Here is a 17,929-nt window from a genome sequence, read left to right as displayed (position 1 = left end):
CCCAAGCGTGCTGCACCCACAGCTACTGTAATAACTGAATGCTGCACCCCTGGTTATATTGCGGCTGAGAGTTGTAGAATATTTTGGGCTGGCAACTCTGCCACCATTCTGTATGCCAGGCAAGAACGTAAGTATAATGTGAGTACCTGTCTGTATTCTGTGTCACACGGGTCTCATCGCCCCCAGCCCTGCGCACACTAGAGCAGCAGTCAGCACTGTACAGGTAATAAGACCTCTCGTGTGTAATATTTTCTATTTTGGTCTAATTTCCCACCAGAACAGAGCAGGAAGACCACAGCTTCCCCTCACAGCCATTAGACCACACCTTATCTCAGTCTTACTGTCCCAACATCAGCTATAAGATGGTGGGGCTGACAAAAACATTGTCTTGTTTCCACCTTACTTATTGAACCACCCTTTGTATTATATATTAGATACATCACTCTTGGGTGTGCAGTCGTACTCTGATATAAGCACGCCTTGCAGTGTATTGTGACACACACAAGGTCAAAGGCCTGTAGAAGTTTGTGATTTGTCTCTGTTCATGTAAACTGGGGGCAATGTAATGTGGCATAATATGAACTGAGAGCATTGTGGAAGAATGAGAACTGGGTGCACTGTGTGGCATAATTCTAACTAGAGCACTACTATGGGGTATAACATGAACAACTGCAGTGTAGAGAGGCGTCTCTCTAGAAGCACTGGAGCAGGAGCCCCTTCAAAATGTTGCTATGGGGCCCCCAAAATCCTAGTTATTCCCGTTTCAAGGGCTCAATTAAATTAGCAGCAGCTTCCAAAGCTGCCACTTTGCGCTTGTCTATGCCGAAAATGTAAAACTGCAAGATTATTCAAAGCACAACATTGCAAATTTTGCTTAGAATAGTCTTGTACTGTAGTGTTACATTTCCTGCTGAAGGTGCCGCTTACTAAAATTTACCTCAAACATGCATCAATTGCCCTGCATTTATTAAATTCACTGAAACATTGCTATGCCTTACCATAGGACACACGGCAGAACCATGGGGGTCATTCCGAGTTGATCGCTTGCTAGCTACTTTTAGCAGCGGTGCAAATGCATTGTCGCCGCAAAACCACGATGCTCTTTGCACTTGTACGTCGTGCGTGTGCATTGCGGTGCATGCGCATATTAGCCGTTTTTTTCACTGATCGCTGAGCTGCGAACAACGGCAGCTAGCGATTAACTCGGAATGACCCCCTATATACAGAGGTACTGAAAGACTAATATTCTGCAATGCTATATGCATTCCTCTGATATCCAGTGCCAGAATTACTGCCCCGTTTCTCCAAATGTTATCCTTTGCTTTCTTATACTGTACGTACCAAAGGTGACATTTGCAAGTAACAGATTTCATTTTAATAAGTTAAATATTTCCATACTGAAACAAGAATAACATTAACAGTACATATTATAGAGTTTTTCAGAATAAAGCCATGTTCGTAGTCCAGTGGGGTCTACTTTGAACCCTCTCCAGGATGTCACTGTAGTCCATTTAGTGAAATACACAGGCGTGGTTTGTAGCCTATGTTCTGGTCTAGTACTTTCTTCTCTTCGCTTTACGTTTTTTGGCAGGCTTGGGTTTTTTGACACTATTTTCTGGGCCATCACTGTCCGTATCGCTGATCTCGATTACTCTGCTTCGCTTACAAGATATTCTCTTGTTTTGGTTCACTTTGCAGCCATGGGATTCCCAAGTTGTAGAACTGGGGCCAGCGTCGCAGTTTTCTCTGGGTTCACTGCATGGGGCAAAGGAAGCTTCACTGTTCCATAGCCGGGCTGGCATGCCACCTTGTTCCTCTGGCGTCCCCCAACCATATGCTGGTTGCTGTAGAGTTATAAACTGGTTCATCTGAAGGGGGGAAGGGGGAATACAAAATAAAAAAAATAAAGCATATACATTGCTCTGGCTAAACAGAAATGAGAATTCTTACATTTTATACAGTATATACATAAAGGAGACATTTATGTGCCAAAATGACCTATAAAACTTCTGTTCTCCCTGTGCTCATGCTACATTATTACTCATATTGAAAAAAGGCAATGGGCTGGACATAATGAAGTCAGAGGGGCCTGATTCAGATCTGATCGTAGATGTGCTGTTAGCACATCTACGATCAGTTACTCTGACATGCGGGGTGCACGCCCAGCACAGGGCAAGTCCGCCCCGCATGTCAGGCCCTGCCGCACCCCCACCTCCCCCGCACGGCTGCGAAAGCATTGCACGACGGCGATGCTTTTGCACCTGCTGAATAGCTCCTAGTTTGCGCAGCCTAGCTGCACTGGCAGGCGGCTACTCGCCGCGTCCCAACGGCTGCACGTGACGTCACGCTGCTGCTGCGGCACGCCCCCACACCGCTGCAGTCTGAATTAGGCTCAGAGTTCACCCGACGTGAGGGATGCCGCCCGAACTCAGACTTTTTTTTTTTTTAAAGGGCAATCTTTTACAAGGCTCCATTACACATGACCCAATGTGAGAACATCAAGTTGTTCATACTAGGTTGCCTATTAAAATTAGGAGTTTCCATGAACTCATATCAGACTGTTCCCACTCGGGGGTAAATTTACTAAAGCGTCTAAAAATTAAAATAGTGATATTGCCCATAGCAACCAATTCAAAGTGGCCATTTGTTCTAGGCTACAGCTACATCTCACCCTGAAGAACCTATTTTTCCAAGTAATTTTAGCAGGGCGCTGCACATTGTCCGTTTCTATGCCCTGATACGTCCACCCTGATACGTTCCTCTTGTCTATGTGAGCCTGACAATAACTCCCCTACTGACAGCATGTCATGCGTGGATAGCGCGCAGGTCAGAGGACACCACCTTCCCTTGGGACACTACTGATGGCTTTATGACCAAGCCAATACTATCTTCCCTTCACCACCACCAAGAGTCACCCTCCTACTGCAAATCCAGGCCTCCTGAAATCAGAGGGCTTCTCTTCACCCCAAATTTTATCTCTGACAAGGAGACCCCTCCAGTGACAGAAGCCATAATGCCGCAGAGAAATGACACGGGGCTTGGCTCTACTGGAACTCCTACTACTACCAGAGAAATAATCATACCACAGGTAGATCCCCCACACCTTTAAGAGAGAGACCTGGTGACATTCACTTCACTGTCCACCAAGTGCTAGCTCAGAGAAGGCCCTATGTGCAGCTGCTTACTACACAGCCCTGCTCAGGCTACAAACACCCATCTCAAGAGTCCTCTAGTCTTCAGGTCAGTGGGTGGGGCGAGAACCTTGCCCATCAATGCACAGAGGCGGACGCAAATCCATTATTAGCTTCAGCCCAAATGCACTCTGCAAGACACATCAGGGCCTTGGACTCTGTACCCAGACTATACACTTGAACCTCAAGAACAGAAAATAATCATTTAATGGCATTAACATTTAGTTTGCTGGTACCGAATACAAATCTTCCCTTTAAAGAACAAGGGAGAGATTTATCAAAGGTTGGAAAGAGTTACCAAACAATCAGTGCCTATCATTTTTTTTTAACACAGCCCGTCAAATGACAACTAGAAGCTGATTAGTTGGTACTTTATCTCCAAACTTTGACAAATCTAATCTACGGTATGCATAGGAAAAGAAAAACGAGATTTATGGTAAGAACTTACCTTTGTTAAATCTCTTTCTGCGAAGTACACTGGGCTCCACAAAGGATAGACATTGGGGTGTAGAGTAGGATCTTGATCTGAGGCACCAACAGGCTCAAAGCTTTAACTGTTCCCAGAATGCACAGCGCCGCCTTCTCTATAACCCCGCCTCCCTGCACAGGAGCTCAGTTTTTAAATTAAACCAGCCCAATGCAGTAGCAGGAAAAGAGACGACAACGGTTAGTAGCCACATACACCACACTCTCACGACAAGAGAAGTGTCAGAGGCTAATGCCATACCAACCCAAAGAAGCTAAGGGCGTCAGGGTGGGCGCCTTGTGGAGCCCAGTGTACCTCGCAGAAAGATTTAACAAAAGGTAAGTACTTACCATAAATCTCGTTTTCTGCTGCGGGGTACACTGGGCTCCACAAGGAGACATTGGGGATGTCCTAAAGTAGTTCCTTATGGGAGGGGACGCACTGTAGCGGGCACAAGAACCCGGCGTCCAAAGGAAGCATCCTGGAAAGCGGCAGTAATCGAAGGCATAGAACCTTATGAATGTGTTCATGGAGGACAACGTAGCCGCCTTGTACAACTGTTCAAGGGTCGCACCACGGCGGGCCGCCCAAGAAGGTCCAACAGACCGAGTAGAATGGGCCGTAATGTGAGCAGTAGCCGATAGACCAGCCCTCACATAAGCATGTGCAATCACCATTCTAATCCATCTGGCCAGGGTCTGCCTGTGAGCAGGCCAGTCACGTTTGTGAAATCCAAACAAAACAAAGAATCCGATTTTCGAATAGAAGCAGTTCTCTTCACATAGATACGGAGAGCCCATACCACATCCAAAGACCGCTCTTTGGGAGACAAATCAGGAGAGACAAAGGCCGGAACCACAATCTCCTGGTTAAGGTGGAACAAAGAAACCACCTTAGGTAAAATACGGGACGCATCCTAAGAACCGCCCGGTCACTGTGAAAAATCAGATATGGGGAACTACAAGACAAGGCACCCAGATCAGCTGAACCCAGGGATCCTGTAAGGCCTCCAAAACCACCGACAAGTCCCAAGGAGCCACAGGCGGGACATAGGGTGGTTGGATACGCAACACACCCTGAGTGAAAGTATGAACATCAGGTTAAGTCGCAATTTTTCTCTGAAACCACACCGACAAGGCAGAAATATGAACCTTGAGGGAGGCCAGACGCAGGTCTAAATCTAGGCCCTGCTGCAGAAAAGCCAAAAGTTTGCCTGTACTAAACTTGGAAGCGTCATAATCATGAGATGCACACCAAACAAAGTAGGAATGCCAGACCCTATGGTAAATCCGAGCAGAAGCCGGTTTCCGGGCCCGCAACATAGTTTTAATGACCTCTTTAGAAAAACTCTTAGCCCTCAAGACGGGAGCTTTAAGAGCCACGCTGTCAAAGACAACCGGGCTAGGTGCTGGTAGACACAGGGGCCCTGAACGAGGAGGTCTGGGCGTTGTGGAAGTAGAATTGGACGCTCTGACGATAGGCCTTGCAGGTCTGAGAACCAGTGCCGTCTGGGCCACGCTGGAGCTATGAGAAGCAGAATTCCTTTTTCTTGCTTGAACTTCCGAATTACCCTGGGCAGGAGTGACACCGGAGGGAACTCGTACAGCAGCCAAAACCTCCAGGGCACCCGCCAGCGCATCCACAAATGCTGCTCGAGGATCCCTTGTCCTTGCTCCGAAGACAGGAACCTTGTGATTGTGTCGAGACACCATCAGATCTACATCTGGAAGACCCCACTTTTCCACTAGGAGTTGAAACACTTCTGGATGGAGGCTCCACTCGACGGCATGCACGTCCTGACGACTGAGAAAGTCCGCTTCCCAATTCAGGACTCCCGGAATGAATATTGCTGATATGGCCGGTAGATGGCGTTCCGCCAAACGTAGAATCCGTGAGACTTCCTTCATTGCCAAACGGCTTTGAGTGCCGCCTTGATGATTTATGTAAGCCACTGTGGTGGCGTTGTCCGACTGTACTTGAACAGGACGGTTCTGAATTAAATGCTGGGCATTGAAGACCGCCCGCAATTCCAGAATGTTGATCGAGAGGAGAGATTCCTCCTTGGTCCACCGACCCTGAAGGGAGTGTTGCTCCAGCACCGCGCCCCAACCTCTTAGACTGGCATCTGTCGTCAACAGAACCCAGTTGGATATCCAGAAGGGACGGCCCCTGCACAACTGTCTGTCCCGGAGCCACCAAAGTAGCGACAGACGGACCTCCGGAGTCAATGAGATCAACCGAGACCTGATCCGGTAAGGCAGGCCATCCCACTTGGCTAGAATCAGCCTCTGGAGGGGGAAGAGAATGGAATTGAGCATACTCCACCATGTCGAATGCTGAGACCATGAGGCCCAGCACCTGCATTGCCTAATGTATCGACACTTGCGGACGAGAAAGGAAGCAACGGATCCTGTCCTGAAGCTTCAGGACTTTCTCCTGAGACAAGAACAATCGCTGGTTGCGAGTGTCCAATAGTGCTCCCAGGTGCACCATGCTCTGAGCAGGGACCAGAGAGGACTTCTTCCAGTTGATGAGCCACCCATGGGCTTGTAGAAATCAGACCGTCATATCCAGATGACACAGGAGAAGTTCTGGGGAATTTGCAAGGAGTAACAACTCGTCCAGGTACGGCAGTATCTTGACCCCTTGACGGCGGAGTACCACCGTCATCACCGCCGTTACTTTGGTGAAGACTCGCGGAGCCGTTGTTAAACCAAAAGGTAACGCCGAAACTTGTAATGAAGGTTGCCAATAGCGAACCTCAGGTATTGCTGATGTGACGCTGCTATAGGAATATGCAGGTAAGCATCCTGTATGTCCAGGGAGACCATGTAGTGCCCAGGTTCCAAGGCCAGAACTATAGAGCGAAGGGTTTCCATACGGAACTTGGAAACCTTCACAAACCTGTTTAATGCCTTGAGGTTGAGAATGGGCCGGGAGGACCCATTCGGTTTCGGGACTAGAAACAGCGGAGAATAGTACCCCCGGCACCTCTGCGCAAGAGGCACCTGTACTACGACTCCTGTATCCAGGAGGGTCTGTACCACTGAATGCAGAGTGTTTTTGCCTGGTCCGATGGGACGCCTGTCAAAATCGATGAGGGGGTCGGTTTTTGAATACTATGGCGTAACCTCGAGTGACGACTTCCCGTACCCAGGCATCTGAAGTGGTCTTCAACCATTCCTGGGTATACCCTAGAAGCCGTCCCCCCCACCCTGGGATCCCCAAGGGGGAGGCCCGCCCCATCATGCGGCAGGCTTATCGGTCTTGGAAGCTGGCTGACGGGCAGCCCAGGCTCTTTTGGGCTTCGGCTTACCAGGTTTAGAAGTGCAGGCCTGCTTGTGGTACGCCTAACCTTTTGCTTTACCTGAAGGGCGAAAGGACGTACCTTTAGCCTTCGACACAGAAGGAGCGGTATTTGGCAGACAGGCAGTCTTGGCAGTAGCCAAGTCAGCCACTATTTTATTTAAGTCCTCCCCAAACAGAATATCTCAGTTGAAAGGGAGTACCTCCAGTGTTTTTCTAGAGTCCAGATCCACAGACCAGGATCTCAGCCACAGTATCCGGCGAGCCAGGACTGACGTAGTAGAGGCCTTGGCTGCTAGGATACCGGCATCAGAAGCCGCCTCTTTAATATAGCGAAAACCTGTGATAATATATGAATATATGACAAGCATTGTCTAGCATGGTCAGAGGAGATTTCAGCTTCTAACTCCAAGGCCCATGCTTCAATAGCCTCGGCAGCCCATGTAGCTGCAATAGTGGGCCTTTGTGCAGCACCCGTGAGGGTATAAATCGCTTTCAGACAACCCTCCACACGCTTATCCGTAGGCTCTTTTAGAGACGTGACGGTAGTGACAGGCAGAGCTCAGGAAACCACCATCCTAGCCACATGCGAGTCCACTGGAGGCGTTTCCCAATTCTTAGACAGCTCTGGCGCGAGGGGATAGCTAACCAGCATCTTCTTTTGAGGCACAAACTTCGTACCCGGGTTTTCCCAGGGTTCCTGACGTATATCCACTAGATGGTCAGAGTGAGGTAAAACTTGTTTAACCACCTTCTGACGCTTGAACCTATCTGGTTACTTAGGAGGGACGGATGGCTCGGGATCATCCGTAATCTGTAGAATTAATTTAATAGCCTCCAAAAGATCAGCAACATCCACATGTGAACTACTGTCTCCATCAGCCGTATCTGAGTCAGAACCTGTGGGGTCAGTGTACGTGCCGTCTTCATCAGACGAGGTGTCAGTGACAGCAGTGGATTGTGAGGAGACAAGCGCTCGCTTAGAGGACCCCTTGGACTTAGCTGAGCGATGGTCAGACTTTTTAGTAGTCAGGGACTGGTTCAACTTCTTTAATTAAGCAGATAAATCGTCCGCCCACGGCGGGTTAGCTGCAGGGACCACATACGGTTGTACCGGCATTGGAGGTCCCATAGGGGGTGTTAGTTTATGAAGTAGCGTATGCAGAAGCGTGGAAAAAGCGGCCCACGGTGGGTCAGTATGTGCCTCCGTTGCCACAGTCCCACTGGGGGGCAAGGAGCCCCCAGAACCATAGCCCACAGCTGCTATATTCTGCTCATGTGGGTCTGTGGCTTCAGCAACACCGGCAGTGTGTTCAGCCCCAGAACCGTTACCCTCAGAAGCAGACATGATACCTCATACTGCAAGTTATAACACAGTACAATTATCAGCAGCACTATACCTTTACCCAAACCCCTGCGCAGTGTAGTCAGCACCAGCAGAGATAAAGGAGAGATATGGTGACTAAATCACAGAGAAAAATACGTAATACAGTATATCTTTGTGAAAATCCTATATTAGATAACACCTGATGCACCAAGCCCCCTTAGGTTATAGAATATAGGGATAGCAAGTTGAGTGAAAGACACGAAATGGACAACACTCAGCTATCAAATGCACACACAAATACTCACAGTTTGTACAATGCAGAGGTTATTACTGACAATAGTGCACTGGACTAGCTTACACAGCTATATAACAGGAGATATAACAGTACACAGTAAGAACTGGATGTATATCACAGGGTAATTGTACTATAAAACCCTGACTAAGTGCACTCTTTCTTACTAACACTGACTAAAAAAAGGCAGGTAGAATACTTAAGTGTCATGTAAAGGCACAGCGCTGACAACCAGGCAGCTTTACATAGGAGGATTTGCCCAAGCAGTCCCAGGAACAGTGAGCTGAGGGATAATGGCGCCGCAGACACTGACAGGGAGTGAGGAAAAGACAGATATGCAGCTCCAGGGCGGGAACACTTGCTAGAAATGGCACCCTGGGGCTGGAGGATGGGCTTCAGGTCTAAGCCTTATGCCCCTTGCTGGCAAAACCACCGGGTACTGTGGGCGATATAAAAAACGGTTTAGAGAGAAAACCTGACCTGCGCCCATGCCCTGGTGATCTAGTGGGATCGCCTGTACTGCCACAGTGTCTACCGCCAGCGTGCGCGGCCCGCCTCCCACTGACCGCGCCAGAGACCGGGTCCCGCAAGCGGGACCCACTTACCACCTCCCAAAGCGCGGCCACGCGATCCTGGGGAGCCCCAGCCGTGTGTGTCTAACGTGAAGAAAACCGGAGCCTCCGCTGTAGGTACCTGGCAACCAGGGCTCGGGAGTGTACAGCGCCGCTGGGGAGAGCTGGAGCTGCAGCAGTGAATGTCTCCTGACATTTACCACCACTGCTGCCCTTGAAGTCTTCACTTTTTTTCTCACAAAAAAGCTTTTTAGGGCTGCCTGGAGCAGCCCTCCTGTTAAGTGCCTGCTTACTGCAGCACCAACTTACAAAACTCAGCTCCTGTGCTGGGAGGCGGGGTTATAGAGGAGGCGGCGCTGTGCATTCTGGGAACAGTGAAAGCTTTGAGCCTGTTGGTGCCTCAGATCAAGATCCTACTCTACACCCCAATGTCTATCCTTGTGGAGCCCAGTGCAACCCGCAGCAGAAACAAGAATACATGGGGTTTAATTAATAAGCAGTGGGTTAATGTACACATGCAAATGCAATACGGTAACCATTGTATGTAATATTATTGCCTTTTTAAATTCAGTTGTCAAAACTGGCAAAGAGTGGTGGCTTTGAAAAACCACAGCTCAGTAAATATACCCCCTACAGTGAACACTAGAACCCATGTATCAGGCCTGCAATGCACAAAGATACATAGAACAAAAAGAAACAAAATTAATAGGATTTGGTTTATTTGCCCCCTAAAAAATAAGATTTTACTTACCGATAAATCTATTTCTCATAGTCCGTAGTGGATGCTGGGGACTCCGTCAGGACCATGGGGAATAGCGGCTCCGCAGGAGACAGGGCACAAAAGCAAGCTTTTAGGATCACATGGTGTGTACTGGCTCCTCCCCCTATGACCCTCCTCCAAGCCTCAGTTAGGTACTGTGCCCGGACGAGAGTACACAATAAGGAAGGATCTTGAATCCCGGGTAAGACTCATACCAGCCACACCAATCACACCGTACAACTTGTGATCTGAACCCAGTTAACCGTATGATAACAAAGAAGTAGCCTCTAAAAAAAGATGGCTCACAACAATAATAACCCGATTTTTGTAACAATAACTATGTACAAGTAATGCAGACAATCCGCACTTGGGATGGGCGCCCAGCATCCACTACGGACTATGAGAAATAGATTTATCGGTAAGTAAAATCTTATTTTCTCTAACGTCCTAGTGGATGCTGGGGACTCCGTCAGGACCATGGGGATTATACCAAAGCTCCCAAACGGGCGGGAGAGTGCGGATGACTCTGCAGCACCGAATGAGAGAACTCCAGGTCCTCCTCAGCCAGGGTATCAAATTTGTAGAATTTTACAAACGTGTTCCCCCCTGACCACGTAGCTGCTCGGCAAAGTTGTAAAGCCGAGACCCCTCGGGCAGCCGCCCAAGATGAGCCCACCTTCCTTGTGGAATGGGCATTTACAGATTTTGGCTTGCCACAGAATGTGCAAGCTGAATTGTACTACAAATCCAACGAGCAATAGTCTGCTTAGAAGCAGGAGCACCCAGCTTTTTGGGTGCATACAATATAAACAGCAAGTCAGACTGTGACTCCAGCCGTCCTGGAAATAAATATATATATATATATATATATATATATATATATATATATATATATATATATATATATATATATATATATATATATATATATATATTTATTTTCAGGGCCCTGACAACGTCTAGCAACTTGGAGTCCTCCAAGTCCCTAGTAGCCGCAGGCACCACAATAGGTTGTTTCAGGTGAAACGCTGACACCACCTTAGGAAGAAACTGGGGACGAGTCCGCAGTTCTGCCCTGTCCGAATGGAAAATCAAATATATGGGCTTTTGTAAGACAAAGCCGCCAATTCTAACACTCGCCTGGCCGAGGCCAGGGCCAACAGCATGGTCACTTTCCATGTGAGATATTTCAAATCCACAGATTTGAGCGGTTCAAACCAATAAGATTTGAGGAATCCCAACACTACGTTGAGATCCCACGGTGCCACTGGAGGCACAAAAGGGGCTGTATATGCAATACTCCCTTGACAAATGTCTGGACTTCAGGAACTGAAGCCAATTCTTTCTGGAAGAAAATCTACAGGGCCGAAACTTGAACCTTAAATGGACCCCAATTTGAGGCTCATAGACACTCCTGTTTGCAGGAAGTGCAGAAATCGACCTAGTTGAAATTTCTTCGTGGGGCCTTCCTGGCCTCACCCACGCAACATATTTTCACCACATGTGGTGATAACGTTGTGCGGTCACCTCCTTCCTGGCTTTGACCAGGGTAGGTATGACCTCTTCCGGAATGCCTTTTCCCTTAGGATCCGGCGTTCAACCGCCATGCCGTCAAACGCAGCCGCGGTAAGTCTTGGAACAGACATGGTACTTGCTGAAGCAAGTCCCTTCTTAGCTCCCGAGGCCATTAGTCCTCTGTGAGCATCTCTTGAAATTCCGGGTACCAAGTCCCTCTTGGCCAATCCGGAGCCACGAGTATAGTTCTTACTCCTCTACGTCTTATAATTCTCAATACCTTGGTTATGAGAAGCAGAGGAGGGAACACATACACCGACTGTTACACCCGCGGTGTTACCAGGACATCCACAGCTATCGCCTGAAGGTCTCGTGACCTGGCGCAACACCTGTCCCGTTTTTTGTTCGGGCGGGATGCCATCATGTCCACCTTTGGTCTTTCCCAACGGTTCACAATCATGCGGAAAACTTCCCGATGAAGTTCCCACTCTCCCGGGTGGAGGTCGTGCCTGCTGAGGAAGTCTGCTTCCCAGTCGTCCACTCCCGGAATGAACACTGCTGACAGTGCTATCACATGATTTTCTGCCTAGCGAAAAATCCTTGCAGTTTTGCCACTGCCCTCCTGCTTCTTGTGCCGCCCTTTCTGTTTACGTGGGCGACTGCCGTGATGTTATCCCACTGGATCAATACCGGCTGACCTCTCAGGCTGGCCTCCGTGGTCACCAGCACCCAATCCTGAATGCCGAATCTGCGGCCCTCTAGAAGATGAGCACTCTGTAATCACCACAGGAGAGACACCCTTGTTCTTGGATATAGGGTTATCCGCTGATGCATCTGAAGATGCGATCCGGACCATTTGTCCAGCAGATCCCACTGAAGAGTTCTTGCGTGAAATCTGCCGAATGGAATCGCTTCGTAATAAGCCACCATTTTTACCAGGACTCTTGTGCAATGATGCACTGACACTTTTCCTGGTCTTAGGAGGATCCCGATTAGCTCGGATAACTCCCTGGCTTTCTCCTCTGGGAGAAACACCTTTTTCTGGACTGTGTCCAGAATCATCCCTAGGACCAGCAGACGTGTCGTCGGAACAACTGCGGTTTTGGAATATTTAGAATCCACCCGTGTTGTCGTAGAACTACTTGAGATAGTGCTACTCCGACCTCCAACTGTTCTCTGGACCTTGTTCTTATCAGGAAGTCGTCCATTTTCTTTGAAGACGAATCCTCATTTCGGTCATTACCTTGGTAAGGACCCGGGGTGCCTTGGACAATCCAACGGCATCGTCTGAAACTGATAGTGACAGTTCTGTACCACGAACCTGAGGTACCCTCGGTGAGAAAAGGCAAATTTTTGGGACATGGAGGTAAGCATCCCTGATGTCCCGGGACACCATATAGTCCCCTTCTTCCCGGTTCGCTATCACTGCTCTGAGTGACTCCATCTGGATTTGAACTTTTGTAAGTGTTCAAATATTTCAGATTTAGAATAGGTCTCACCTAGCCTTCTGGCTTCAGTACCACCATATAGTGTGGAATAATACCCCTTTCCTTGTTGTAGGAGGGGTACTTTGATTATCACCTGCTGGGAATACAGCTTGTGAATTGTTTTCAATACTGCCTCCCTGTCGGAGGGAGACATTGGTACAGCAGACTACAGGAACCTGCGTGGGGGATCTCGACATTCCAATCTGTACCCCTTGGATACTACTTGTAGGATCCAGGGGTCCTGTACGGTCCCAGCGTCATGCTGAGAACTTGGTAGAAGCGTTGGAGGGCTTCTGTTCCTGGGAATGGGCTGCCTGCTGCAGTCTTCTTCCCTTTCCTCTATCCCTGGGCAGATATGACTCTTATAGGGACGAAAGGACAGAGGCTGAAAAGACGGTGTCTTTTTCTGCAGAGATGTGACTTAGGGTAAAAAACGGTGGATTTTCCAGCAGTTGCCGTGACCACCAGGTCCCATGGACCGACCCCAAATAACTCCTCCCCTTTATACGGCAATACATCTTTGTGCCGTTTGGAATCTGCATCACCTGACCACTGTCGTGTCCATAAACATCTTCTTGCAGATATGGACATCGCATTTACTCTTGATGCCAGAGTGCAAATATCCCTCTGCGCATCTCGCATATATAGAAATGCATCCTTTAAATGCTCTATAGTCAATAAAATACTGTCCCTGTCAAGGGTATCAATATTTTTAGTCAGGGAATCCGACCAAGCCACCTCAGCTCTGCACATCCAGGCTGAGGCGATCGCTGGTCGCAGTATAACACCAGCATGTGTGTGTATACTTTTTAGGATATTTTCCAGCCTCCTATCAGCTGGCTCCTTAAGTACGGCCCTATCTGTAGATGGTACCGCCACTTGTTCTGATAAGCATGTGAGCGCCTTATCCACCCTAAGGGGTGTTTCCCAACGCGCCCTAACTTCTGGCGGGAAAGGGTATACCGCCAATAATTTTCTATCGGGGGAAACCCACGCATCATCACACACTTCATTTAATTTATCTGATTCAGGAAAAACTACAGGTAGTTATTTCACATCCCACAATACCCTTTTTTGTGGTTCTTGTAGTATCAGAAATATGTAACACCTCCTTCATTGCCCTTAACCTGTGGCCCTAAAGGAAAATACGTTTGTTTCTTCACCGTCGACACTGAAATCAGTGTCCGTGTCTGGGTCTGTGTCGACCGACTGAGGTAAATGGGCGTTTTACAGCCCCTGACAGTGTTTGAGACGCCTGGGCAGGTACTAATTTGTTCGCCGGCCGTCTCATGTCGTCAACCGGCTTGCAGCGTGTTGACATTATCACGTAATTCCATAAATAAGCCATCCATTCCGGTGTCGACTCCCTAGAGAGTGACATCACCATTACAGGCAATTTGCTCCGCCTCCTCACCAACATTTTCCTCATACATGTCGACACACACGTACCGACATACAGCACACACATAGGGAATGCTCTGATAGAGGACAGGACCCACTAGCCCTTTGGGGAGACAGAGGGAGAGTTTGCCAGCACACACCAAAATGCTATAATTATATAGGGACAACCTTTATATAAGTGTTCCTCCCTTATAGCATTTAATATATATTCATATCGCCAAATCAGTGTCCCCCCTCTCTGTTTTAACCCTGTTTCTGTAGTGCAGTGCAGGGGAGAGCATGGGAGCCTTCCCTCCAGCATTTCTGTGAGGGAAAATGGCGCTGTGTGCTGAGGAGAATAGGCCCCGCCCCCTTTTCGGCGGGCTTCTTCTCCGGAGTTTGTGATATCTGGCAGGGGTTAAATACATCCATATAGCCTCAAGGGCTATATGTGATGTATTTTTCGCCATACAGGTATTATACATTGCTGCCCAGGGCGCCCCCCCCCCCGCGCCCTGCACCCTCCGTGACCGCTGTGTGAAGTGTGCTGACAACAATGGCGCACAGCTGCAGTGCTGTGCGCTACCTGATGAAGCCTGGTTCCGGACCTCTTCAATCTTCAGCATCTGCAAGGGGGGTCGGCGGCGCGGCTCCGGGACGAACCCCAGGGCGAGACCTGTGTTCCGACTCCCTCTGGAGCTAATGGTGTCCAGTAGCCTAAGAAGCCAATCCATCCTGCACGCAGGTGAGTTCACTTCTCTCCCCTAAGTCCCTCGATGCAGTGAGCCTGTTGCCAGCAGGACTCACTGAAAATAAAGAACCTAAAAACTTTTTCTAAGCAACTCTTTAAGAGAGCCACCTAGATTGCACCCTGCTCGGACGGGCACAAAAACCTAACTGAGGCTTGGAGGAGGGTCATAGGGGGGAGGAGCCAGTACACACCATGTGATCCTAAAAGCTTGCTTTTGTGCCCTGTCTCCTGCGGAGCCGCTATTCCCCATGGTCCTGACGGAGTCCCCAGCATCCACTAGGACGTTAGAGAAAACCCAAAAGCAAATAATCAGATTTTGCAGACCGGGCTTTAGGGGTCATCCATACCCGTTCGCACGCAGCAATTCTTCACTGTGGTACGAACGGGTCGGAAATACGCATGCGCGGCGGACGCATTGCGCGACGCTGCCAGCGAGAAAAGCGATCGCAGCGGCGATCGCAAGAATACGGATAGGCGGGAGGCGTTCCGGGGCGGATACTCACCGTTGTCCAGGCGTGGTAAGTCCAACGCAGGCGGATCCAGGCGTTTGGAGGGCGGATGTCGGACGTCACAGCCGGGATCTGTCGCACTGGGTAAGTATGTCCAGGGCTGGTCTTGTTTTGCAGGAATCTTTTTTAGCATAGCAGGGCTGCACAAGCGATCGCAGCCCTACTATGCTAAGATACACTCCCCCATAGGCGGCGTCAGGTTGATTGCACGAGCAGCAAAAAGTTGCTATGCTACGTGCGATCAACTCGAAATGACCCCCTTTGTCTCCAGCATAAAGCGATCTCAACTTACCATGCCATGAAAATACAAATACGCCTGGGATAAGTAGCTGCTATCCATGGGGGACATTGGAACAGGGGATGCATAATGTTCTCCCATTACTGGCATTCTGCAGAAGTACAAAACAATGATTAGTTAATGAAAAAGGAAAGAGGAAAAACTGTTCAAACTGATGTACTTGAACGTCACAAAGTTCAGTATCTTTACTATGTGAAGCAGGGAAAGTACATAAATAAATTATATTATAATATATATATATATATATATATATATATATATATATATATATATATATATATATATATATATATATATATATATATATATATATACACACACATACATACATGCACATACATACATACATACATACATATACACACACACACACACACACACACACACACACACACACACACTTATCTACTTTCCACTACCAATGGTGAAGAAGGGGGACACTCTCTACGCCTATGACAAGGATGATTACTGTAAGGTAGTGGTTCCCAAACCCTTTCCTCAAGGCACCCTAATAGTCCAGGCTTAAAGAATATCCATGCTTAAGCAAAGGTGACTTAATAGTACCCAAGTCAGTTTGATTATAACATCTGAGCACAAGCATGGATATCCCTAAACCCTGGACTGTTAGAGTTAGAGTATGGGAAACCCTGCTGTAAGGGTTTACACAGGATTCAACTATTTTGCTATCACTTTCCACATAGGATACAGACTGACTGCATCACACCCAAAACAGTTCTCTCACCCCCATACACACCTATCATTACCACCATCTACTAAGGGTTAACTCATCCTGTCCCAGCGTGCAAGAGATGCCTATTCATCCCCAGGGTTTACATTTAGTTTGAGCATTCAATGGGGCAGTGTGGCTACCAATTAAAGACATATTGTACCAGGGTTGGAATGGCCCACAGGGCACAGGGGGAACCCCCGGTGGGCCACACTGCCTGGGGATCCCCTTCATCCTCTAGGGATCAGATTCCAGACTGTGTACTTGAATTATACATTATACATATATGTTACATTGTACTGCCCAGAACTATGATGTATTCTCTACAGTGCATTGCCAATATTTATCTGGTACATTATCATGCATGCACTAGTAGTATTTATATATTTATCAAGGGGCCCAGCTCATGCACTCACTAATGGTTAGGCAAACCAATGTATCAGGTGGCCCCACCCCTGCTGGAGACTGGCCACACCCCAAAACATAGGCCCCTACAACTGCATTCCCCTGTAGGCTCTTCATGCCCCAGTCCAACACTGTATTGTAACCACTAATACAGTGGGCACAGACTCTTTACACTCCTTAGAATTTAGACCCTTGATGCGGTCCTTGTTTTGGAACATCACAGGACAACCAAAGTCCCAAATCCTGCAAAATTAAGAAATTTGCTTTGAAGGTTTACCTACAGTATAATAGTACTTTCAAATGTAAATACTAAGCGATGAATAGATTGAAAAAAAAAATGAAAAAAAATAAGAATTTACTCACCGGTAATTCTATTTCTCGTAGTCCGTAGTGGATGCTGGGGACTCCGTCAGGACCATGGGAATAGCGGCTCCGCAGGAGACAGGGCACAAAATTTAAAAGTTTGACCACTAGGTGGTGTGTACTGGCTCCTCCCCCTATGACCCTCCTCCAAGCCTCAGTTAGGATACTGTGCCCGGACGAGCGTACACAATAAGGAAGGATTTTGAATCCCGGGTAAGACTCATACCAGCCACACCAATCACACCGTACAACTTGTGATCTGAACCCAGTTAACAGTATGATAACGTAGGAGCCTCTGAAAAGATGGCTCACAACAATAAACAACCCGATTTTTTTGTAACAATAACTATGTACAAGTATTGCAGACAATCCGCACTTGGGATGGGCGCCCAGCATCCACTACGGACTACGAGAAATAGAATTACCGGTGAGTAAATTCTTATTTTCTCTGACGTCCTAGTGGATGCTGGGGACTCCGTCAGGACCATGGGGATTATACCAAAGCTCCCAAACGGGCGGGAGAGTGCGGATGACTCTGCAGCACCGAATGAGAGAACTCCAGGTCCTCCTTAGCCAGGGT

General features: G+C 48.2%; 2 protein-coding genes across 3 annotated transcripts in view; one reads left to right on the top strand and one right to left on the bottom strand.

Annotated features, from left to right (window-relative positions):
• Positions 1-17,929, top strand: part of LOC135050145 (stomatin-like) — a 224,866-nt gene that overhangs the window by 36,042 nt on the left and 170,895 nt on the right. The window lies entirely within an intron of this gene.
• Positions 1,353-17,929, bottom strand: part of RBM11 (RNA binding motif protein 11) — a 548,228-nt gene continuing 531,651 nt past the window's right edge. For both annotated transcript variants that reach the window (XM_063956341.1, XM_063956340.1), the window contains 2 exons: positions 15,849-15,945; positions 1,353-1,868 (listed from right to left, as the gene is read on the bottom strand). In XM_063956341.1, coding sequence (XP_063812411.1) covers positions 1,554-1,868; positions 15,849-15,945 — 412 coding nt within the window. In that variant the 3' untranslated portion in view covers positions 1,353-1,553. The remainder of the gene's footprint in view (positions 1,869-15,848; positions 15,946-17,929) is intronic.

The sequence above is a fragment of the Pseudophryne corroboree genome, chromosome 2 (genome assembly GCF_028390025.1).
Source record: "Pseudophryne corroboree isolate aPseCor3 chromosome 2, aPseCor3.hap2, whole genome shotgun sequence".
NCBI lineage: Eukaryota > Metazoa > Chordata > Amphibia > Anura > Myobatrachidae > Pseudophryne > Pseudophryne corroboree.
This window is presented reverse-complemented; position numbering and strand designations above follow the sequence as displayed.